At 36.2% G+C, this 24,126-nt stretch overlaps 1 protein-coding gene across 1 annotated transcript in view; it reads left to right on the plus strand.

The window, feature by feature from the left end:
• TUT7 (terminal uridylyl transferase 7) overlaps positions 1 to 23,265 on the plus strand; it is a gene marked incomplete at its 5' end in the record, with an annotated part of 26,516 nt that extends 3,251 nt beyond the window's left edge. The window contains 23 exons of the mRNA XM_079331140.1: positions 399 to 450; positions 2,897 to 2,966; positions 3,820 to 3,946; positions 4,639 to 4,758; positions 6,647 to 6,778; positions 7,509 to 7,689; positions 8,016 to 9,154; positions 9,282 to 9,432; positions 10,117 to 10,203; positions 11,062 to 11,162; positions 11,643 to 11,700; positions 12,415 to 12,518; positions 13,537 to 13,626; positions 13,714 to 13,827; positions 13,936 to 14,013; positions 15,116 to 15,293; positions 15,811 to 15,858; positions 15,976 to 16,067; positions 16,537 to 16,652; positions 19,227 to 19,546; positions 21,219 to 21,295; positions 21,472 to 21,535; positions 23,165 to 23,265. Coding sequence (XP_079187266.1) covers positions 399 to 450; positions 2,897 to 2,966; positions 3,820 to 3,946; positions 4,639 to 4,758; positions 6,647 to 6,778; positions 7,509 to 7,689; positions 8,016 to 9,154; positions 9,282 to 9,432; positions 10,117 to 10,203; positions 11,062 to 11,162; positions 11,643 to 11,700; positions 12,415 to 12,518; positions 13,537 to 13,626; positions 13,714 to 13,827; positions 13,936 to 14,013; positions 15,116 to 15,293; positions 15,811 to 15,858; positions 15,976 to 16,067; positions 16,537 to 16,652; positions 19,227 to 19,546; positions 21,219 to 21,295; positions 21,472 to 21,535; positions 23,165 to 23,232 — 3,567 coding nt within the window. The 3' untranslated portion in view covers positions 23,233 to 23,265. The remainder of the gene's footprint in view (positions 1 to 398; positions 451 to 2,896; positions 2,967 to 3,819; positions 3,947 to 4,638; positions 4,759 to 6,646; positions 6,779 to 7,508; positions 7,690 to 8,015; positions 9,155 to 9,281; positions 9,433 to 10,116; positions 10,204 to 11,061; positions 11,163 to 11,642; positions 11,701 to 12,414; positions 12,519 to 13,536; positions 13,627 to 13,713; positions 13,828 to 13,935; positions 14,014 to 15,115; positions 15,294 to 15,810; positions 15,859 to 15,975; positions 16,068 to 16,536; positions 16,653 to 19,226; positions 19,547 to 21,218; positions 21,296 to 21,471; positions 21,536 to 23,164) is intronic.
• Between the last annotated feature and the right edge of the window lie 861 nt (positions 23,266 to 24,126).

Here is a 24,126-nt window from a genome sequence, read left to right on the forward strand (position 1 = left end):
ATTTCCTTTAGGAAACAAAGAAGGACCCAAGTTCGTACGATAGAAGGACCCAAGTGCGTATGATTTTAGAAAGCTGTAATTCCAGTTTTTAGTATGATATAAGTCCACTGTGACAGAATAGTCATATTTAAGCACACTGAAGCAGTAATTGTGTTGGTGGGGGTTTTCTTACCGTAATCAAGTCTTTGATAGAGGTAAAAATAACTTTAGTAACAGTTTAGTAACAGTTACTCCAGGATGGTTTTTTTTTCCTTCAGAACAAACAGAGTTAATTTTCCTTTTGATAAAACTTAATAATAGTGAAGTACATGTAGAGGTGGTTTTAAATTTGAGTTGTAGAAAACCACCTTCTTGACAGGTGGTTGATACAAAAACAGCTTTATTCCTTTTATTGACAGATGACTCAACCAGATGTTCTCTTACTTGTGCAAGAAAGTCTCCAGAACAGTGGTAAGAAAAAGTTGCTGCCTTGTCAATTTTGTTAAACTATTACTGCTTAGTATTGTTGCATTTCACCTCTGCTGAACACGTATACCATGTGCTGGGTTTTTTTTAGGGAGATAAGAGACTGAATAATACTGCAATAAAAAATTGCATTAGCAATACTACTTTTGGTTTGGCATTCAGTGTTATGAGGGCTGAAGTTCTCTTATTTTTGGTGATGTGAGAAATTCCCAGTGGGAGGCTTTCTTCTATGTTACAAGAGAAGATGTCATTACACATGAGGTAGAATCTGCTGCCCTCCACAGCCTGCTCTGTTAGCCATGCATTGTACAGAAAGCAGCCTAAGTTGTTAACATGTAGCAGAAACCCAGTAATGTACTTTCATGTTGTGGTTTCTTCTCCTGTAATTAACTGCATGTGTCTGTCAGTGCAGACAATGACCATGTGCATACACACACATGGAGTTTTTTTCAGGTAATGGATGTAACTCAACACATTAATACAGGGTTAAGATCCTTCAAAAAATGCACTTACTCAAACCAATTCAAGTATATGCAGGCAAGAAAAAAGATTGAAAATACTGGGCGGGGGGACATGAAAACTCCATTCTTTTTAAATGCTGTCTTGGTTTAGGACAAATTTGGGAGGAAACCTCCGAATGGGGTCCATCTAGGAAACAGATTCAAGCAGCCCCTCTCCCAGCTGGTTCAGGAAAAGATTTCCTTGGGGAGAAGTGGGGAAAAAACTTTTACAGGCAAAGCACTCTCCAGTATAAAAATTAACAATACGGAACAGCAAAACCTCTCATCACTCTGAAGAGATGACAGATTCAGAAGAGACCCTTCCAGGGTCACAGCCCAGCCCACTCAGGCTGTTCTCAGTCCCTCTGTGGGTCACAACTCACTCAGGCTGTTCTCAGTCCCTCTGTGGGTCACAGCCCAGCCCACTCAGGCTGTTCTCAGTCCCTCTGTGGGTCACAGCCCAACTCACTCAGGCTGTTCTCAGTCCCTCCAGCACTGGGAAATGGTGCAGCCCAGGCCAGACCTGGTGGGCCACAGTGTGAGCTCCTGGTGGGTTTTCAGTCCAGAGCAGCTTCAAACAATTCTAAGAAAAAGTGGAAAAAAACCAGTCCAGGGACCTTCTCAGCCTCAGCTAGCCAAAAACTAACCAAGGCCAAAGGGGAGCTCCCTCCTGCTGTCCACAGCAGACAACACAGTCTATGTGAAGGATGCGGGGGAGCAAGTGGAGTCTCTGATAACAAACTCTGTACCTCTTCTCTCCCCCTTCACTCCTGGAACCAGTCTGAAAGCTGTAACATTCAACACCAGCAGAACAGACAATTGGAGACACAAGCATCATGAAGTCATGTCAGGACAAATGCGGATTGCAAAAAGTAGTTTCACTGCTTTCTTGGCTTGCTTTATGCTCACAGGTCAGGAACCATACCATATGGTTCAAAGCGTGTATATTTACTGACAGAGATTTTCTCAGTGGCACCCCCACCATCGTTGTAGGTGCATTTTTTTGTTTGGACCCTTATGAACTTTGAGAATGGTGTTATTTCTGAATTAGATTAGAGGAAGAAGACCCAGATCTTGTAAGAAGTTAGGATTGCTATTGTATCAAAAAAGTGATAATATTAATATCTGTAGTATTAATATTTGCATTAACGTGTTATGCAAAGTCTTCTCTGTGAATGAGAAGATACAGGGATAGAGCATTAAGTTTTTCAGGTACCCTGGTGTTAAAAACAAGGTAATTTTCAGTGAAAGTAGGTGTCCAGTTGGCTAAGTAACACCACAAAAATCTTGTAATTTCAGAATTTTTGCCTTAAGTATCTAAAGCTGTTTGTCAGTTTCCTCCCCTCCTGGCCCAGTGAAACTGCAAGGTATCAAAAATTAAGTCCAGTTTGGGTCAATCAACACCACTGAGAGAAGGGACTAAGGTAGCTGACAGCTGAATCATATTTGGAAAATTATATAAAGAATAATAACAAAAAAATAGAAAAAGCGTAGCAAAAAGGCATTGCATCATGTAGGCATCCTGTTCTATATTTACATAAAAAATTGTCAGGTACCCAGGAAAAAAAATTTCTTTCTGTATAGTAGTGATGTAACACTGATTGTTTATTTTTCACAGTAATATTGTTCCATAGAAGGTGTAGGTCTCTCTGCATGCCTGAATTACTGAACCCAGCCCTTATACAAAATATATTTCCTTAATTATACATACTATGTGTATATGAATTTTGGAAAGTTCTGGTTTTTCTCAGTATTTTCGTAGCTGCTTATTGTACAGACCATATTCTTCCCATCACATGTACTTTATTTTTCTCATTAGTCATTGGATTAGAAGGTGAAATTCTACCTGTATTTCTCTAGTTACATCCAGTTCAATGTACTTTTTGTCAACACCATGCTTAATGTGGCTTCTTTTTCTTTTTTCCACTTAGACTCTTTTACAGAAGTTGATGCAGATTTCCATGCTAGAATACCAGTGGTGGTGTGCAGAGAAAAGCAAAGGTCTCGGTTGTCACTTTGTGTGTTCTAATAGTATATAGCAATGTAAATTATATTACCACCCAATAAATGACGTTTCTGTACTAAATTATTACAGTTCCATGGATCTTGAAACACAAACTAACACTCATGGGCAAGTCATTCCTAGCCTAGAATAAGAGGGTAAGGGTTGTTCTGTCCTCAGCTGTGTATTTCCCAACCCCTTCAACCATTATGGCTTCCAGCATGTACCCTTACCCTTCCATTTGGGATTATTGCTTAAGCAGAAACTTTCCTTTCTTATAGGTACATACCATATTAAATTATAGATTTCTGTAAGAATAAGAACAGTTTGCTTAGCTTTGCTAGTATTTTGAGAGCAAGAGAAAAATATTTTTTTTTGCCCATTTGATGAATATCAGTTAAGATTCATGAAACATTCTATAAACAGTTACTGATAAAAATATAACCAGTTATTTGCTGCTACCTTGATTTTTCAGTGATTAAAAATATTTTATGTTGTGTGAAAATAGCATAGAAACTGTTTGATGGTGGGTGTGGTGTGGGAAGATGTGTTTGTTTCATGAAGGAAATTAATACTGTAACTTTTTCAATTCACTAAATTAATATTAGAAAGGATACTTAAATTTGAATTGTATCTTAAAACACGTGTACAGAAAATTACAATGCATATATTCTCAACCTAACCATAAATCAAATTAGTATTGCATGCTTTTTTTCATGCTGAGATGCTGTCTTTGAGAGGCTGTCAAGTCTTTCCTTACAGCCTTTGGCTACACTGTTCTGTGAGGTGTTATCTGACCTATGGGTGTTCTTACAAAACCTTCAAGATCTTTCATTTCTTTTTTTATTTTAGTGGCCTTATTTGTAAAGTGAGTGCAGGGAATGAGAATGCTTGTCTGACAACAAACCATTTGGCTACACTTGGAAAGCTGGAACCTACTATCGTACCTTTAGTGATTGCCTTCAGGTATTGGGCAAAGGTGAGAGTCATTTGTATTCCCTTATCTGTCAATAAATATTGAATGAACTTTGGTATTATGCCTGTAGTTATGGTTTAGAAACTGTCCTTGGAGAGTTAAAATAATGATGTAAATTTTATAAATTATACAATTATCATTCTGTATGATAATGTTAAAAAAATTTCAAAAGTGGAATTTTAAGCTTCAAGTGGCATGCAGACTGTAAGTATCCTGCTATTGCCAAACTAGTCAAAGGAATGTATATGAAATGAAATTGCTAGTTTCTAGTAAACTTAATCCATCATGGAAAAAAAAGAAAAAACTGTTTATCTGTATTGTAGATTAAAACAGTCTTGTGAGTTAACAGAACTTGTAAAATTTGTGAGTCAGCAATTAAAATCTTAATTAAAAAATTGAAAAGCTTTTAACTTGTACTGTCAATGAGAAAAGAGCTATCATTTTTTTGCAAATGTGGTGTATGCTGTCTGTTTTGCTAGACTGTGTCCTATGGCTCTTACACTGATAACATTATAGTAGTATGGTAGTAACTGAGCTAAATATACAGTCCTTGAGAACAAATTACATCTGGTAAGAACTCAAAGATATCTGAGTTTCTATAGTATTCAATGTGACTGACTTCTGAACAGTAATTAAAATAGTGTTTTTCGTAGTATGGCTTCAAGCTTTAATGACTGCACAATTTGTTTTTACAGTTATGCTGTGTTGATCGTCCGGAAGAGGGAGGGTTGTCCCCTTACGTGTTTGCTTTAATGGTTATTTTCTTTCTACAACAGAGGAAAGAGCCTTTTCTGCCCGTCTATTTGGGATCATGGGTATGTGTACTAATACTGAATAGTATAAATGAGAGGACCAGTTGCTTGTGGTGCTATATAATCTGTCAGTTTTGTGCTACTCTGAGCAAGCCATAAGCGAACCATTTTTGCAGGAATTAAGAATGTGAATTCATCATCATTCAAAGACTATACTTTGGTATGCTTAGCTGTGAGGTTGCATATCACAATCCTAGTCATTGAAGTAAATGCTCTGTTGCCCCTTCTATGGATAAGGAGAGCTGGGCATTGAATAATGCATTTTACAACAATTTACTTCCTCATTTTTTTATGACTTGTCTCCAAACTGTTGAGAACTCAATCCACATAGCTACATTCCAAAACAACTTCGAATTTGCCATCTCATTCTTCAAAACATAGGTCATGGTTGGGGAGCACACTGATGTGATACCATCTAAAGGGGATCACAGTAGGAGTTTAGAGCATATATTTCTTTGGTTTACAAACTGAAATGCATCTTGATGTCAGGAGTTGTATTATGGATGCCCATCCAGAATCCAGTTCTCCAGGACAACACCATTTATGTATTATTTTCATGACACCCATTTTTGTACTTACAATATCTTGTTATGTTTAGCACATGTGTTGCTAATGTGACTAATTAGAAGAATCTTTCAGTTACCAGTTTTCTCTATTACATTCCTGACTCTTTCAAAATCATGTGCACTTCCTGAATTGGATGAGAAAAATGTCTTGTTTTATCTGGCTATATAATTAAAAGATAACATATTTATGGTTGTCTAATGTGTGAAGAAAAGGCTGCATGGCACAGAATTACAGAATTTTCTGGGCAGTCAGTTCCAGTATTTGATTACCCACACAATACACCCACACAAGTTCTTCCTCATATTCAGGTGGAACTTCTTGCATGAGTTTATGCCCATTGCCTTTTGTCCTGCTGCTCAGCACAACCTGGATCCCTCCTCTTGACACCCTCTCTTCAGATACTCACAGACAGTCATGAAGTCTTCTCTCAATTTCCTCTTCTAAAGGCTGAACAAGCCTAGCTGAGGAAGTGAGGTGCTTTCCTCATAAGTGAGGGGCTCCAGTCCTTTATTTATCTTTGCAGCCCTTTGCTGGACCCACTTCAGGGACTCCATGCCACTCTTGTCCTGAGGAGCCCAGAACTGGATGCATCACTCCAGATGTACCTCACCTGGACTGAGTAGAGGGCCAGGATCACTTGCCTTGCCCTGCTGGCAATGCTCTTCCTAATGCACCCCAAAACACCATTGGCTTTCTTGGCCACTAGGGCACAATGCTGGCTCATGGACAGCTTGTACCCCAGGACCCACACTGCACAAAGCTGCTTTCCAGTAGATCACCCTCAGCCTCTGCTGGTGCCTGGGCTTATTCCTCCCCAGTGGAATGCAGAATCCTGCTTTTGCCTTTGGTGAATTTCAGACACTTCTTCTCTGCCCATTTCTCCATCCTGTCAGGGCTGCACTCTGGGGTATTGGCAACTGCTCCCTGCATTGTGTCATCAGTGAGCTGTTGAGGAGGCATCTGTCTCTTTGTCCAAATCACAAATCAAGCAACACTGGGCCCAGTATTGACCCTTGGGGGATACCACTTGTGACAGACTCATGTTTAGATCCTGTAGAAATTATTAGAACCCTCTGGGATCTGCCATTCATCCAGTTTTCAGTCCATCTCAATGTCTATATTCCTGAGTGCAAACACTAGCACACCCTTCCAAGAGCACTGAGGTCTTGGGAGATTTTTGTAGAAAAGTATGGGAAAAGAGAAAAAGGTTGGAATGTATTCTACGCCTGGAACAGTTGTTTTTTCATTCTACTATGGTGTGGGAACTAAAATTTAAAAGTTTACATGATGTTTAGCTCTATGTTTCTTTTTTCGTTTCCTCTAGATTGGAGGATTCTCATTAAACAAATTAACTAATTTTCATCTGAGAGAAGTCAAGAACGATGCTGTGGTTTGGGAGCATAACCCCACTGATGATTCTGATTTGCCACAGGAAACTTCCCCTAGAAGGGGCAAGGTCTGAACTTTCAAACTTGTTTTTATCTAGCAGACAGACATTGCTGTTTTCAAAACAGAACAATCTTCTATTTCAGTTTTTTGTTTATGTTTCAAAACCAGGAGCTGAATTAAGAGATTGCACGACTGCTTGCTTCAAGGTCTGTTGTGCTTAGCTCTTGATGCTAAGGAGCTGGCAGGAAAATCTATGATTTCAAACTCTTTGATAAGACCCTGAATTGTCATCTGTTGAGGAGAATACAGTTTACACAGCTGAAGCAATTTTATCTTGGAATTAGATTAAGCATATGAAAAATATTTTCTCTTTGCTTTTAACTGTTCTTACAAATTATTTCTAATACAACAACTTTGTAAGAAACAGTATCACTACATGATTGCATGTTGTGAAGGTTAACAATTCTGTCTAGACAGCTGAAAAATAGGCTGTATAATCCGTTGTGTTCTGTGAGATGAGATATGCTTCTCTCTTTGAAATTTATAAATTGTAGCATAAACATTTAAAGAAGCAATTGCTATTAATCATTGATGCTATTCTTTACCTTTGCTGCAGTCTTTCATTTTGAACTTTTATACTATATGTTCCAACTTTTCAATTGCACTTTTAATTGCAATTGCAGGAGTTGAGAATAGATAAATTCTGCCACACTGGATTGCAGATGAAATAAAGGAAGTGCAACAGTTAAACGCCTGTGCACTAAGTATTATTTAAGGTTTTCTTCTGTAATTGACAGGTTCCGTTAGTATTTGATTTAGGTCAGAAGCATTCAGCACCTGTTGGCCAGCTCTGGCTCGAGCTGCTTCGTTTCTATGCTTTGGAGTTCCGTATGGCTGATCTGGTTATTAGCATACGACTCAAGGAACCAGTGTCTCGGGAACTGAAGGACTGGCCTAAAAAGCGCATTGCTGTGGAAGGTACATAAATATCTCTCAACAAACTTTAATTTTTATAAGGTGCTGAACTTGGCTGTCAATATTGTGTGTTACAGCTTAGAAACTTTTTGTATTGGACTGTTTATAGTAAATTTTTTTTCCTGAAAAAACAGTATCACATTTCTATTGGGTATTATTTTAAACATAATCAGAAAGAATTTTAAACTTGAAAAATGTCTTCAGCACAATTTGTAGATCTTGTGTTCTTACACAATGTTTAAGAATTACTAGCAATTCAGACTCTTTAAGAATGTATTTTTTTTAAGAAGTTAACCCTTTCACTGCTGGCTCACTTTTCTTTCTACTAGACCCCTATTCAGTCAAAAGGAATGTGGCAAGAACTCTGAACAGCCAGCTAGTGTATGAATATATTCTTCACTGTCTGAGAGCAACTTACAAGTATTTTGCCTTGCCTCACAAAAAAAGTGCAAAATGGAGCAAAATGCCCTCTTCAAATGAAAGTGAGGAGAAATCACAAATGCTGGACCATGGAAAAGATGCTATAAAGCATGAAGATTCTGATTTGCAAAACTTGGATAGTAGAACAAACACAGCCGTAGTAGAAGATCACATAACAGAGAATACATATATGCCCAAGGAACTTAAAACTGGTCCTTCAAAACAGTGTGATGGCTCAGAAAGTTTCACTGAAGAAGAATTGGCTGATGATGTAAGTCATCTGGCAATTACCCATGAAGACTCAGACTGTATAATTGAGGAAATTATTTCTGGAGTTAATGAGGATTTTAAACGTAGCTGTGAAGAGACAGAGAGTGAAAATGAAGATGAAGAAGAGGAGGAAGAGGAAGAAGATGAACAACAAAAAAGACAATGGAGTGATATTTTGGCTGCTGAACAGGCAATTGATGAAGATAGTGACAGTGGAGAGCTCCCTGCTATGGTGAATGAGCATGATGTAGAGACATATAGTACTTCAGATTTCGAAGGTTTTCAGCACACTGCACTTACAGAGAGTGATGAATTTGGCTTGGAGTGCAGTGGTGTAATAGATGACAAGATTGACATTGATGAGGATAGTAGTACTGAAGGTACTGATGAACTGGAGGAATCCCCACAAAAATTCTTATGTTCAGTACAGAGTAAGATACCCCAAATGATTAACACAGATGATGAAGAAGAGGAAGCACCAAGTCTTCTAAATCAGAGAGAATGCAGTGTTACCATTAAAGCTGGAGGTGGACTAGATAACACACATACTGGGTCTGGAGATGATGATGCACTGTCAGAGGAAGATGATTTTTCCATCCCCAGTAAATATGAAAACAAACATTTCGAAGAAATTGTAGATGAACCTGTGAGGATCAATTCGGGTCAGGAATATCTTACTGAGAAGGGAAGCCACTCTGAAGATACCACAGCAATAGAACACAGCTTAGAATCTCAACTTTTTTATCAGTTCAGTAAACAAGCATTTACAAAGGGCAAGGTAAGCAAGCTGTATTGGAACCAGAAACATATTGCTTATGTTCTGTTAGAAGCTTATATAAAAGTGTTGCTCAAATTTATTAAAGTACTCTAGTTTTTAAAACCAATCTTGCTTTTTGTTCATGCAGTCTCCTACAGTAGTATGTAGCTTGTGCAAACGGGAAGGTCATTTAAAGAATGATTGTCCAGAAGACTTCAAGAAAATTGAGCTTGACCCACTGCCACCACTGCCACCCAAGTTTTCAGTTATTCTAGATCAAGTTTGTGTCCAGTGTTACTGTAAGTTGTTTCTTTTGAATATTGTTGTGCCATTGAAAAAGAATCAGAAAAAAACAAATGTAATACCCATAGACTAATGGTGTTATTAGGTGGCAGTTTATTTGCTGCATGTCCACCAACTCTTAGATACAATTCTACAATTTGGCTTATTGGTAATGGCTCTCTAATAGAACTGCAGAGTAGTTTGTATCTAGAGAAATAGAAAGTGTTTATATTTGTCTTCCACCTGACTGGTTGGAAAGGAAGATTATTTTCTGAGTCTAATTTTGGGTGGAATTTTTGACTGATGCTTTTATACTTGCCTGATTTGAATTATGTTAATTGTTCCTTAACTTGTAGCTGTCATAAAAAAAGACTTCAGTATTCTAGGGAAAAATAGTATCAAAATGCTGTTTTGTAACATTTCTCCACTTTTGTTCTTTTCAGAGTGACCCAACTTTCCTCCTTTCTCTCTCGCCATTTCTGACCAGACAAAATGCATTATTTGTCTAATTAATGTTTTTCTTTGAACAGGTATTTCTCTTCTACTTCATCCTTGCTTTCTTTCCTTCACATGTGAATTCTCTCTTTTTCTTTTTCCCTTTCCCTGCCCCACTGTAAACCCCTCTCTATTTTCACGTGAGTCTTTGCTCTTTCTAAAGAACAATTGCCTAAATTGTTCTTTTTTTTTTCTTTTTTTTATAGATGATTTTGCTCCAAATATAGTAGAGGATCATGCTCGGGAAGATATAAGAGAAAACTTGGAAATTTTCATTAGAGAGGGTTTCCCAGGTAATTAGGCTATTCTAACTTCACATTTATACTTTTGGTTGTTCATACCTGAGTATTTTCCAAGAAATATAATTTCGGTATAATAAACACTTTAGGTTTGGATATTTAACCCATGTTGTTGCTCAGCATTGAAATGTTCCATTACAGTAATTTTTATTCTAAGGCCTTTGAGACTTTTTTAAGTTTGAGATTTTTTTTGTTTATTCATATATAGCACACATTAGTAGGAAGGAGCAATGGCAAGTTAAAATCGAAACAGAAGTAGGCTAGTTTTATATTTGTTATTTTCACTTTATTATCAGACTTGTTTTTGTAACTGCTCTTACAAACAACAAGTTTTTTTGTAGTATTTTCTACTGAAACTTACTGGGCTTGGAATATTTTAAAATAAAGGCATAACATCTGGCCTATTCACAGAACCTAGGCATTTGGAGTTTTTTTTTCCTTTGTTTCTGGAGTTCTTACCTGTAACAACAGGACTTCAGTTCAAGGTCTTTTAAAATTAGAAAAAGATGGTTTTTGGCTGAAGCTGGGTATATCCCTTAGCCTGAGAATCTCTGTACAAAGCATTTTTCAGTCAGATGTCAGCATGAACCTACATGCTGATGATTTAGTTACTAGTAAACTTAACTTGTTTCTGGGTTTGTCATACTGCTTATTTGAAACAATAGCAGTAGAGATTCTTTTCTCACAAGCAAAGTTGATCAGAAAGTTTTAATGTACCACAGAAATACAATAATGTTTTCATGCCTGTACTAGAATGCATTTAGTGGTTTGCAGCTAGATACAATTTGAGATTCTGTGTTGTCTATTATTTGATATTTTGTTGATGTATTGCTGTAATACCATGCCTTACAGGAACCAAGCTGGATTTGTTTGGCTCCTCAAAAAATGGCTTTGGCTTCAAACAAAGTGATCTTGATATTTGTATGACAATAGATGGTCTGGAAACTGCTGAGGTAGGTTGATAAGATTTTGGTTTTATGGTTAAATAAATACAAAATGTTCTTATATTGTACATCTAGTGCACTAAATTCATTATTTTATAAAAGCTTTTAATATTAGAAGAATACACTAAGCTACCACTAAGGCAGATTATTTTAGGGGTGTTTGCTGTTGTGCTAGGCATGAGTCTAAAAATTAAGTAGCCAGTTTTCTCCTGAATTCTGCATTTCTACATTTATTGCATAAACAGCTAGAAGACAATGGAAGAGCACATCAGTCCTCCTTTCATGCCTGATATCAGCTTTAAAGAAGTTTACATTATTATATACCAACTGTTGATTTTACATATTTTGAAATAATTTCTTGTATCACATAATTCTGTATAACATGAAACATTTGATTATACTGCTTTAAGCTTAAAGGCACATAATAAAAGGTTCACCTGAAATACCTGCAGCAGATTAATCTTTCAGCTTTTTTTCTTAATGTCTTAGGAACTTGATTGCATCGGAATCATTGAAGAATTAGCCAAAGTTCTCAAGAAACATGCAGGTAACTTTCTGGAAAATTAAAATATGTGATTCTGATTTTGTTACTTCATTTGCTGTAGTGACAGTGTTCTGGGGCATTGTTGATGAAAATCATTAAGATACAACTAACATAAAAGAGCTTATGTTAGTAAGAGTGAAGTTGAATATTGTGAACATTTGGATTTATTTTTGTTTGTATATGTAGGATTTGAGGTTATGATGTTATTGGACCACATCTGATCTGGACAGATAGTGTATTTATTGCTTACATGCCTAAGAATAATGATTTAAGACTTGAGACTTCAGTCTAATAATTATGTACATGTATGTTCAGTGCATTGGAAGTTGATAGTAAAAGGTATTCTGATACAAGTCTGCAATGGGAATCCTGTTTTTTCTACAAGAAATCATGAATTTTATAGTGCTCATTTTGGTGTATTTCCAGTGAGTTATAGTAAACTATCATTTCTCTCTTAAGCTTATTTCTCTATAAAGAATTTCTATACTTAGATGGCTCTTTATTTTTTGAGGGGGCTAAACGTACATTTATATGAACTGTATTTAGAAGGGTGATCATGTTTGACATATTTCTAAAATCAATGTTAAAACATAACTGAAATACAAATTCGGTGTCAACTAAGATTTTATTTTGTAGCCTGTTGGCTACAGTTGGAAGTTATTTGATATTGTGTAGGACTGTATTGTAGTCATTCAGTAATAAAACATTTCATCCTAGGTTTAAGAAATGTCTTGCCTATAACAACTGCTAAAGTCCCAATTGTCAAATTTTTCCATGTCAGAAGTGGTCTTGAAGTAGACATCAGTTTATATAATACTCTGGTAAGGTTATCTCCTTTTTTATTTTATGTTGTGTAACAGAAAACTGGGGATCTGTTTCTTGAGGCTGAAGTGGTTGTTTGGATGAGGTTCAATAACCAACTGCTTTCAATTACCTGTTGCAGTTTTATATTTTTGGGGTTTTTTGTTTGCCTGTGAGTGGAGTCAACTGCACAGTTGTGACTTTAGAGTTGTCACTTTCCTAAAAAAATCTATTGTTTCTTCAGTAATAGTAAAAACCAGTGGTTTAAGTAATTTAAGTCTTTCTTAAATAATAAACAAACTTCAGCTTTTTTAGACTCCTCTTGGGATCATGGCTCTTGCCTTGAGACCTGAAATAATGATTTTGAACTCAGCTTGCCTGAACTCTAGCATATTAGATTGTAAAAAAACAACTACACAAACAAACAAACAAAAAAAAAAAACCCACAAAAAAAAAGCCCTATAAACAATCCATGTGTTCTTGACCAAACATTTTAAAAACAGGTTCTGTTTATTTCAATGTTTTTTAATTTCTAAACCCTATTCCTTGAAACAGCAAAGGAAAGTTGAGTCCTAGTGACAATTTTTAAACTTTCTGAAGTTTTTTTATGAGCTCAAGGAGAGTCTTGAGGAAAATACCTCAACCATTAAGTGTGAAAATTTTCCCCTTGAAGTTGTGCTTCCATATGTGTCTGTTAGTAGCTCCTAGAGATTTGGACTGAAATCTCTGGGTTCGAGTAATGACCTTGTATGAAATATTTTGGAACTGTAGGAGGAGATTAATGCTTCTTGTTTTGAGTGTTGTTCTGTGAATGATGCTTTGTGCCACTTGCACACTGATTAAGGAAGTTGATTAGCTTTTAAAAGAATAGGTGATAACCTCAGTGTTGAGTGCTTCCTTTCTTGATATTCCTATGCAGAGCTTCACATATGCATTTCTTGAGGACACAGCTTAGAGTTTTTTGGTTTTCAATTTTTCAGCTTATTTCCTTCATGACTTCAGACCTTTATTTTCTACATGGCTTTCTTGTTTTTGTAGGCCTTACATAACACCAGACTTCTGTCATCATATGCAGCTATTGACCCTAGAGTAAAATATCTCTGTTACACAATGAAAGTCTTTACAAAGGTAGGTGTGTTTCAGACATTCTAGAAGCAGCAGTTCCTGCAGCAAGGGATGATCACCATGAAAGATAAAACTCATTTCTTTTTCTAGATATGTGACATTGGAGATGCATCTCGAGGCAGCCTGTCATCATATGCATATACTCTTATGGTGCTTTATTTTCTTCAACAGAGAAATCCACCAGTCATCCCTGTTCTTCAAGAGGTACAGTGTATCGGAAAGAAATTAGTAACTATGCACCATATTGATCAGAAGAATGTCAGTGCTGAATATGAAGGGCTCCTCTAATGAGTTTTAATATTATTCTTTCAGATCTACAAAGAACCAAAAAAGCCTGAAATTTTGGTTGATGGCTGGAATGTATATTTCTTTGATAAGATAGAGGAGTTGGTGAGTAAATCAGGGTAATTGGAAATGTCACCTATAGCTTGGCAAATGAATAGAAATTCCTTTTGAAGACATTGTTCCCAAATATAGTGGCTGAATATTGCGGTTTAATCCCAGCTGGCAATTAAGCCCCACACAGCCACTCTCTCATTCCTCTCGTGCCCTCCAAGGTGAGAAGGCTAATAAAAAAAAAGAAAAAGTAATATTTGTGGGTTGAAATAAAAACACTTTATTAATTGAAACAATTAAGTTTAAGTATTAAATTTAAGTTAAATTAAGTAAAACTTTAAAACTTTAGTTAAATTAAGTAAAATACTAAACCTCATACTTTTGTTACAATGATGATAATAATAATGGTAGTAGTACTAGTAGTAGTAATAGTAGTAATTAAAAGAGAGAGGAATAAAACCTGAGAGAAACAAGAGATGCCCAATACAACTTCTCAGCAGCTGCTAACTGATGCCCAGCCCATCCTTCAGCAGCAGTACCTCCTGGGGGTCCAGTTCCCCCCAGTTTGTCTACTGGGCATGACATTCCATGTTATGGAATATCCCTTTGGGCAGTTTGGGTCAGCTGTCCTGGTAGTGCTCCCTCCTGGCTTTTTGTGCATCACCTACCTGGAGGAGCATGGTAAACTGGAAAGTCCTTGACTTAGGATAGGTATTACTGAGCTGCAACTAAAATATTAGTGAGTTATCAATGTTATCAGTATTATTCTTATACTAAATACACAACACAGACCATACCACCTACTAAGAACAAAATTAATTCTATCAAGAAAAAGTACAGGAATGGAAGTGAAATAGCTCCTGTATGAATATCCTGTTCCTGTGTTTGCCTCTTAAGAGGCAAAACCTAGTTCCAGAAGATCTATTTATTGCTAATAAATACTGTTAATAATTATTAACACTTTTGTTGTTCATAGATCTAAAAATATACCGTTTAAAATCAATATTGGATTGTCAGTATAAATTAAGAAAATGTATTCAAGTAAAACTCCATCATTTTTCTGTATGAAGTAAATGATGAAAATATACTGTGGAAATCATGAAAATTATTCTGCTTAATGTAAGTACTGGATGTAACAATACTTTTGTCATTTTAGTCAGTTGTTTGGCCAGACTATGGGAAAAACACTGAATCTGTTGGGCAGTTGTGGCTAGGACTTCTGCGATTCTACACAGAAGAATTTGATTTTAAAGAGCATGTTATCTGCATCAGGAGAAAAAATCTGCTTACAACTTTCAAGAAGCAGTGGACCTCCAAATATATTGTAATTGAAGGTAAAGGCATATGAAGTACAAGAATATACAAAGCTTCTTTACTATTTTTGGAGATTTTGCTTTTCCACAGTGCTTATTTGTTTTTCTGTTACTAGATTATAAATCGTTACATGCTCAACCATCACAAAATTGCTGTTCACTTTCAATAGAGCTAAACATTATTCTTAAAGGTTTTTTGACTACTGAAAATAAGTTGCAAAGCAAGCTTCACACTTTTTATTATGAAGTAAATGACAGAAAAATAGATTTAACAAAATCCTTTGGCTGAAATTAGCTGTAATGCAGTTGAGGTGTTCACAAAAATACTAGGTTTAGCTGACCCCATATTTACTTAAACACTTCAACTCTGTGTATGATTACACTGTTTAGTATTACTGTGATCTCTGACAGAGAAGATGCAGTGACTTGTTTTAGAAATAGTCTGTAAACTGTTTTCTGACCCATTTCATTTTCATGGAAATAATTTCTACTCTTTTGTCTGCACATTGAAGAATGCCTGTCATGTTTTTTTCTGCAGATCCCTTTGATTTGAATCACAATCTTGGAGCTGGATTGTCAAGGAAAAGTAAGTCTTCTGTTAACAATTTCAGTTACAAAGTGAGGATCTTGTCTTGAATATTATTTTACATTCTAGTTTGATATTTAAATGGTGATTTCAGTTTGGGGTTTTTTTCTTCCACAGTGACAAATTTTATAATGAAGGCTTTTATCAATGGCAGAAGGGTATTTGGTACCCCTATAAAAATATTTCCTAAAGAATACCCGTCAAAAATGGTAAGTTCCTTCTAAGAGTAGTGTATGTGTGCTCTTTGGTGTATAACTTAGCCTTTACAGGACTAGGGTTACACTCACTGTAAGCTCTTTCTCTTAAATTCCCACACTACTCTCAAAATCTTCATGGGGGTTACGGCTGTTTTAATGTTATTTGCACGTAAAATATTTTGTATGCAGAATACTAGTCAACTCAGAGATTCATTGTACAGATTATGTATTTTAATCCAAATAAAAACCAGTTTAGCATTTCTTAAAACTAAAGTTTTGTAACAGTGTACAGACTTGGTGGTAACTAGCCTGTCAAAGAAGAGGTCAGTGGCCAGTTTATTGATTAGGTCTTTCAGGATTCAGTTACAGAACCCAAGTTTATTATTTTCTGTAACTTTTACTGCTGTTTTAACACTTTTGTATCTGTCTTGATTTCCAAGTGTTTGGACTTTCATTTTAAATATATGATTTTTTTCTACAGGAGTACTTTTTTGATCCTGAGGTACTAACGGAAGGAGAACTGGCACCAAATGATAGATGCTGCAGAACTTGTGGTAAAATTGGCCATTTCATGAAAGATTGTCCCATGAGACGGAAGTGAGTATAGTATTGGCATCTGTGTGTAATTTTTTTCCTTAGGTTTGATTAGGATTAGGATTAAGATTAGGATTGTAATGCTAAACCAAATTTGTAGCTGCTGCAGATTATTTTGTGAATCAGAATTAAATTTAAAATGTATCAGTACGTCTTGGCAGTGGTAGATAGTGTTGCTGCAGAACTGTTAAAGTGTCAGTGCTGACTCTCCATTTGGTTAGACAGGAAAGGAGTAGGCAAAGGGAATCTAAATATTCAGCAGAGCTGAATAACTGTGCTGTGAAAAGCACTCATGGATACATATTACATTTTTATTTATATAATAGCTTCTACTACCAAAATTTTGCTGCTCCTAACAAGACAAGATTTTGTCAAATTCACAGAATCATGCTATTCCTATCAAAAGCAAGGCAAGAATGTCACAGCATTATTTTTCATAAGCACACATGTATGAGAACAATGTCATGTTTTATATCCAAGGGAATGCTTCCTGTCCCTGAGTAGCCATATCCAATAGTTAGTGACTCCTTTCTGGCAACAAATGAATGGCTAAATGGGTTTACTGCTCTTCCTCTTATGAAATGTCTAAACTTAAAACTCATCCTTTAATTTTGATTTTAGTTCAGACAAAGCTCTTTAAAGCCTTTATGTCTAAAAAATAGTGAAATATGGAAAACCTTACTTGTAAGGTGGATGGAAAAATCTTAACCATTGTTTAGAATCTATTTATGTTAAAAGATGCCATTAAAAATAATTTGCACTTTCCTGTAACTAAGTAAAAAAAAGCTGCTAACATCATGTTGGATGAAGTGGCTGTTCCACTGCCCATTAGAGATTTGTGAACCTACATAGTTGATTCTGTTAATTTATAAATTTTGTCATCTTTAGCAATTGCAAGCACAGTAGCTGATGATAATTTAAAATTTAAAAATACTGAAGATAGTATGAAAGTCTCCTCAATGTCCACACTGTTGTCTTACATCTATGGATTTTTTTAATCTTACATTCTGAAGTGAAACACCAGTTCATTGCACATACTCAGCTATGTTCTATACAACATTAGAGGAAAGGTAAAAAGGACTGTGCATCTAAGAACCCCTGTGGGGTAAAACCACTGTTCCATTCGACTCCTCTGTTCAGCCATTTATTGCAAAAGAGAGTGCTGTCTTTGTAGGGCAAACTAGTTATTTTCTGTAGTCTCTTCTCATGCATTCCCTCAGCATCTGCAGATGCTGAGCATGCTAGAGCATGTACCTGCTCTGCTCTGGTAATGCTCATTTGTGGACTGGACTTGTTTATGATTTTGTCCTTGTCGTTTTGGGGTTTTTTTTCCTGAACCTGACTCTGCTGGTTTCCTTAGCAGTTTTCTGTGGCAACCAATTCCATAAGTGTTCTGACTGATATGTAAAGCAGTACTTTCCTCTATCTGTTTAAAGCTGATCTTAGTCATCCAATAACTTGCTGAGTGTGCACTTAATCCATTTGCCTATGTCCCTAACAAAGATGTTAAATAATATTGGTCCCAATACAGACCCCCTGAGGAACTGCACTCATCAGTGGTGTTCATACAGACATCAAGACATTGACCTAAATGCTTGAAGTGCAACTATGCAGCAAATTCCTTACCCACTGAGTGGTCCACCTATCAAATCCATGTCTTTCCATTTTAGAGACAAGGATGTTGTGTAAGACAATGTCAAATGCTTTGCAGAAGTCCAGGTACATGATGTCAGTCACTCTTTCCTTACCCACCATTTCTGTAACCCATTTTTATAGAAAGCTACCAGATTTTTCAGGCATGATTTGCTCTTAGTGAAGGTATGTTGGCTGTCACCAGTTGCCTCTCTGTTTTCCACGTGCCTTAGCATAGTTTTCAGGAGGATTTGAGCTCCCCTTGAAGCTCAGTCTTTTGCCCTTCATTCAGTTTTGTGAAGTATTTTCCAAGTTTCTAGCTATTAGCAATGCATCCAGCTTGCCAGAGGAGCCTGGTATCATCTTCAGATCTGGAGGTTTCACTCCTGTCCCCATCTCTAGTCATGTAGAAAGTTGATAGATGAAACAAGTCTGACAGTGATAGTGTTTCTTCACTACTAGACCTTTTAAGTTACATAGAATGTTAGAAGCTTCTCTAAACAGAAGATACTTTTAGAGTGAATATGCTCAGTTTCAGAAGGAAAGAACTGAGTTCTGGTTGAATTGTATAAATAGAAAAAGCCCCAGAACTATAGCCCTATTTTTTTTTTATTTGTTAGCATTTTGCTTGGTGTTTCTTCTCTTCCATTGTTTGCAAATTGAGCACAGATTTTCAGTTGTTCTTATATTTTTTAAGTTACAATTATTAGGATTTAGGACTGTATTATCATCTAATTGTAAAGTTAAATTGTTAAATATGCACACCATCAGTGGAGCACTGGTTGGTGGGAGAGTCAAAGAAAAAGTATGCAATTCACTTTATTTATCCTATCAAGGAATTGTTTTGTCTAAGGACAGCACACGTGTTGTGTGTTTAATTTTTTTATTGACTCTGTGTGTGAATGCAAGGCCTCTGAATTCTGCTGCACTTTTCTACTCCTGCAGACTAAGACGGCATCGTGATTATGAAGGTGCACAAAGGTTTGGAGAAATTAAGGAGAAAAGAAGCAAAGATGACAAAGAAATGCAGAATAAGCCAACAGAAAAGGAGATCTTAATCAAGGAGGGAAAGTCACACCTATGTACACCTCAGAAGAGGAAACTAGCAAGGGTGGTAGTGGAAACTGCGAGAGAGAAGACTCCCAGGCAATCATCAGAGAAATGGAAGCACCCGGAAGACAGAGACATAAGAGAAAAACGTTGTTTTATCTGTAGAAGAGAAGGTCATATTAAAAAGGAATGCCCACAGTATAAAGGAGTTGCAGGTATGAAACTAATCAGGCTGAGTAGTTTAAATAGCACTTACAGGTTATTTTTGCATTTTTTAACATGACTGACTAACAGACAAGGTTTTTGTGTCATGTAAATGTGGGTTTTTTTTAATGTAGTCACATTTAACCATTTTCCCTTCATCCTCACCTTCCTTTCGGAGATGTGCTGTATCCTGTAATAAAAAGGGTGTGAGTATCAAATATGTTGAAAATGCTTCCAGTGAGCTTGCCAACATTTCAAATTACAGCTTCTCTTCCACTTCATCATAATTGCAACAAAAGCTAGTATTATAGCTCTTCATGTTACCTAAACCGAATGATTCTGCAAGATCCTGAAGTCAATATGAAAAGTGTACAGGTTTGCTCAGATTGAACTTTGTGAATAAAATAAAATAATGTTTCTGACAACCGAGCAGTTGGAAGGATACAGAAGTTCATCTTATAGATTCTGACTGACAGACCTGAATGAAATACTGCTAAGCAGAAGTATGTAATTATCTAAGTCATCTTTGAAATCAGATGGATTGCTCATCATTTGTGTTATAAAGGAATATCTTTCTAAGGTAAAACTAAGACTTAAGATCCTGTAATTAGCTTCCTAAGGAACAAAGTATCACTATTTCCCTATAGGTAGACCTGGGTGCATTTAAATTCAGGCTGGAAAACATTTGTTTTACAAATTCCTCATGGCTTAACCTTTTATAGATTGGAGTCTTTTATACAAACATACTATTCAAACCAGCTTTTCACTACTCACAAAAATATCCTGTCTGCCTTAAATCAGGAAACTCTTCATAATCAGATGCATTTAGTGGAAGGGGGCATAAGACTGTGTTAAAATACTGGAAGAGGGAGGAAAACAGTGCAACTATATTCAGAATTGTGAATATATTTAAAAGTATTCTTACTTTTATGGACCACTAGAAGTACTGGATGGACAGAAAAGTTGATTAAAAATTGAAGCCATGCTTCATTCAGCTTCTGACCTTTGGAAGGTGTATGTCATGTCTAAATTTAACTTCTGAGTTTGTTTGACTTTGACCTTTTCTCACTAAACTTCTCTTCTAGCCATTCTGTTTGCTGTGAATGATGAGTCTGCTAAGGTGGAGGGGAATATGTCTGACTATTTCTTAGTCAATCATATTTAGCATTCATCATATACTTAGGCTGTCCAGTATATTTGGCTAAAATAATAAGTTCTACAATAGGTGTTTTTATCTATTATCTGTATTTTTGGTAATTAATATGTTTTGATTTGAAAGAATTGCTGTAAGCTGAGCTTTGTCTTTTATTGCTTGCTTAGTGCCTGAGGTGTTCTCTCTAGTTGAATAAAGTAATATAAATAAATTGATCAAAGAGCTCAGACTTCACTCTTTGCATTGTTGCATTTTGTAATGCTATGGACGCTTCACTTAGCACCTTATCTTCATTCATTCTAAGTTCCCTGTCTCCTGCTGATTCTGGAGGAGGATACAAAGCTTAATTTAATATAGGTTCCTAGCTTAACACCATATTATGTGAGTTTTCCATGTCATAAAATTGAGGAAAATAACAGTGTGCTGCATTCTACAGTTTCTGATTCTATATAGAAAATATTTTGGTATTTTTCTGCCTTATGATAACTGGAAACTAGTTTCCAATTAGGAACAACTTATTATTTTTTCAGATGGCTCAAAACAGGAAGTTTTGTGTGGATCCCCTTCTTTGTCCACTGCTGTCAAACATGCTGGTAGACTAAATCAGGTAAACACCAAGCATCACTTTTGTTTCATCTTTTACTTTTTATATGTTTTAAAGTCCATTTGAAGTAATCTAGAAAAGCTTTACCTAAGCTTTCAAGTAAAACCTGTTATGTTGTGAAATGAAATACTTCTGTTTTGTTGGTTCATTGATGTATGATTGATGTATGTTTTTAATAGGGAGTGCTCGTGCATGAAGAAAAAAAGAAACAAAAAGGAAAAGTATTTTTGAGTCCCCAGTCAGGTTTGTATATCTTCAATTCAATGTGTAAAAGCCTGGCCAGCAGGGCCAAGGAGGGATTCTGCCCCTCTGCTCTGCTCTGGTGAGACCTTACTTGGAACCCTGCATCCAACTCTAGGGTCCCAGCACAGGAAGGATGTGGAACTGCTGGAGGGAGTCCAGAGGAGGCACACTAAGATGATTAGAGAGATAAAGCACCTCTCCTATGCAGAGTCTGAAAGGGTTGGGATTGTTCAGCCTAGAGAAAAGAATGCTTTGAGGAAGACTACTGTGGCCTTTCAGTTCTAAAAAGGGGTCATTGAGAATGATGGGAACAAAGTTTTTAGCAGGGACAATTGCGATCTAAGGGGTAATGGTTTAAAACTGAAAGAGGATCAATTTACATTAGAAGAAGAAATTTTTTGCAACAAGGATGGTGTAACACAGCACGGGTTGCCCAAAGAAGTGGTGGATGCCTCATCCCTGAAAACATTCAAGGTCAGGTTGGATGAGGCTCTGAGCAACTTGATCTAGTTAAAAATGTCTCTGCCCACAGCAGAAGGGTTGGACTAAATAACCTTTAATCCAAATTGTTCTGTAATTGTATGATTCTTCATCAGTCTTTGTAGGAAATCTGGTTAATTTGCTGAACACCATGGCAGCTTGAACAACAGGCTCAAGCCACCTAATTTTTTATCTGGAAAAGTGTATACATTTTGAGTTTGGTTTTGGAAGTAAAACTTGGGCATAAAAATTCTGTGCCTTTGTATCAGTGACTCTGGTAGATCTATTTTGCAGCAGGGTGTGGTGTTGTATCAATCTCTCCTGTTACAGCTTACATCAGATACTCTGATTCTTCAGGGGAAAAAACATGGAGTGCTTTCTCGTGAGGGTTTCTTGCAGTAATTGTCTAGAATTACACATGATAAACTAATTTAGGATTATCAAACCACATCCTTGGTCTGAGCTGCCAAAATACAATCAAGCTAAAATTGCATTTAGAAATAGAAGTGAGATCGTATGATGAAGGGCCTTTATGTACTCTTTCTGAAGCAGACATGTTTTGGTTTAAATGTGTGATTAACAATGCAGCTTCCTTACAGTAATTTCACACACTTAACTAGCAAGTACAGTGAAGATTTTAAGAACTGTTACTTTTGTTTTAATTAGAATTTCTAGACCAACCCTACAAACCTTTCAGTAGCATGGGTTTATAACACACTAATCTCTCTGCATTTGGAGGGGGACCTAATTAGTTTTCTGAATTTTGTAGAGACTTGACTGCAATTAAGTAGCTCAAATTAAATTATCAGTTTTGTTGGGAAGACACATTGGAATTTTTTTGTCTTCAATGGAAAGCTTTTTAAAATCCATGTTTGGGAATTTTGTAACACAAAGTAGTTTGTCATTAGGTGTTTAGTTCAAGAAGATGCTGGTTTTCAGTTTTGGCTTTTTTTATTTCTTACTGTCCTTCAGCAGGTAATGATCTTAAAGTTGATCTGTATATATTGTTTCATTCTAGTTCGACTTGACAGTAGTTTCTCATGTCTTTTTGTTTCAGTTGGTTTATGTCTTTTTGTTTATTTTTCTTTTTTTTTTTTTTTTAAATAAATAACACCTTTAAAGCATGATGCTTTCTTTCTCCCAATTTAGGCAGCCTTTCCAATAAATACATGACTCAGGGAAAAGCCTCACAGAAGAGGACCCAGCAAGAATCATGAGGGATACTAAGCACTGATGAATTGCAACACAGATCCATAATTCACTTAAAAGAAATGTCTTTGGCTAAAGCATCTGAATTCACAGGACAGCAGCATAGACAACCTTCAGCTCAAATTCAATGAAAATATGGGTGTTTTTGTTTAGATTGCTAGTACAAACAACTGTGGATTTTCATACAACCCCTGCTCTTTAATAGATTGTTTGAGCTTTTTAATAGAAAGCCATGATGTTTTGTATTTGTTTACTAGGTAATGCATTTAGAAAAGGGCAGGTACTAAAAATAAACTGTTTTCAGGGTTTTATTGTTCCACCTGACCATTTTAAACTGCACTAAAACTATGTGCTAGCCAAATAAATTATATTTTCTTCAAAAATGAATTTTTTGAAGGAGCAAATGATATTTATTAATGTTGATTGTTTACTGAATCTTCGTGTAAGTGTTTGAGATGTTTGTAGACTGCTACTTTTTTTTTATTATTTCTCCAGAGAACTAAAAACATAGACACTAGTCATCATATGTAAAACAATCTCTGGACAAGCAGTGCCACTAAGATTTTGTGGGGTTGTTTTCTGTTCTGTGATTTTATGGGAGTTCATTTGCTGCTGTGCTCGTGTTCAAGAAGAAAGAAAGAAAGACTAGGTAACAGGTCAGTCCTGTTTTGTTGCTGCTAAGAATCTTTTTCAAGGCTTTGGGGATACAGACAAAAATGCTTTAAGAAATAGAGGTATTATATTTGGCAACTGGGGAAAAATACATGTCCGTTTTCATAGAATGTGAAGAGAATCCTTGTACCAGTCAAGAATTTACATTCATTAGTAGTATGAACTTGAGCTTTACTTGAAGTCCTTCCAGAGGTGGTAATGTACCATCATACCTTGTTCAGAAAATAATT

The sequence above is a fragment of the Erithacus rubecula genome (assembly GCF_903797595.1).
Source record: "Erithacus rubecula genome assembly, contig: SUPER_Z_unloc_2, whole genome shotgun sequence".
Taxonomy (NCBI): Eukaryota; Metazoa; Chordata; class Aves; order Passeriformes; family Muscicapidae; genus Erithacus; species Erithacus rubecula.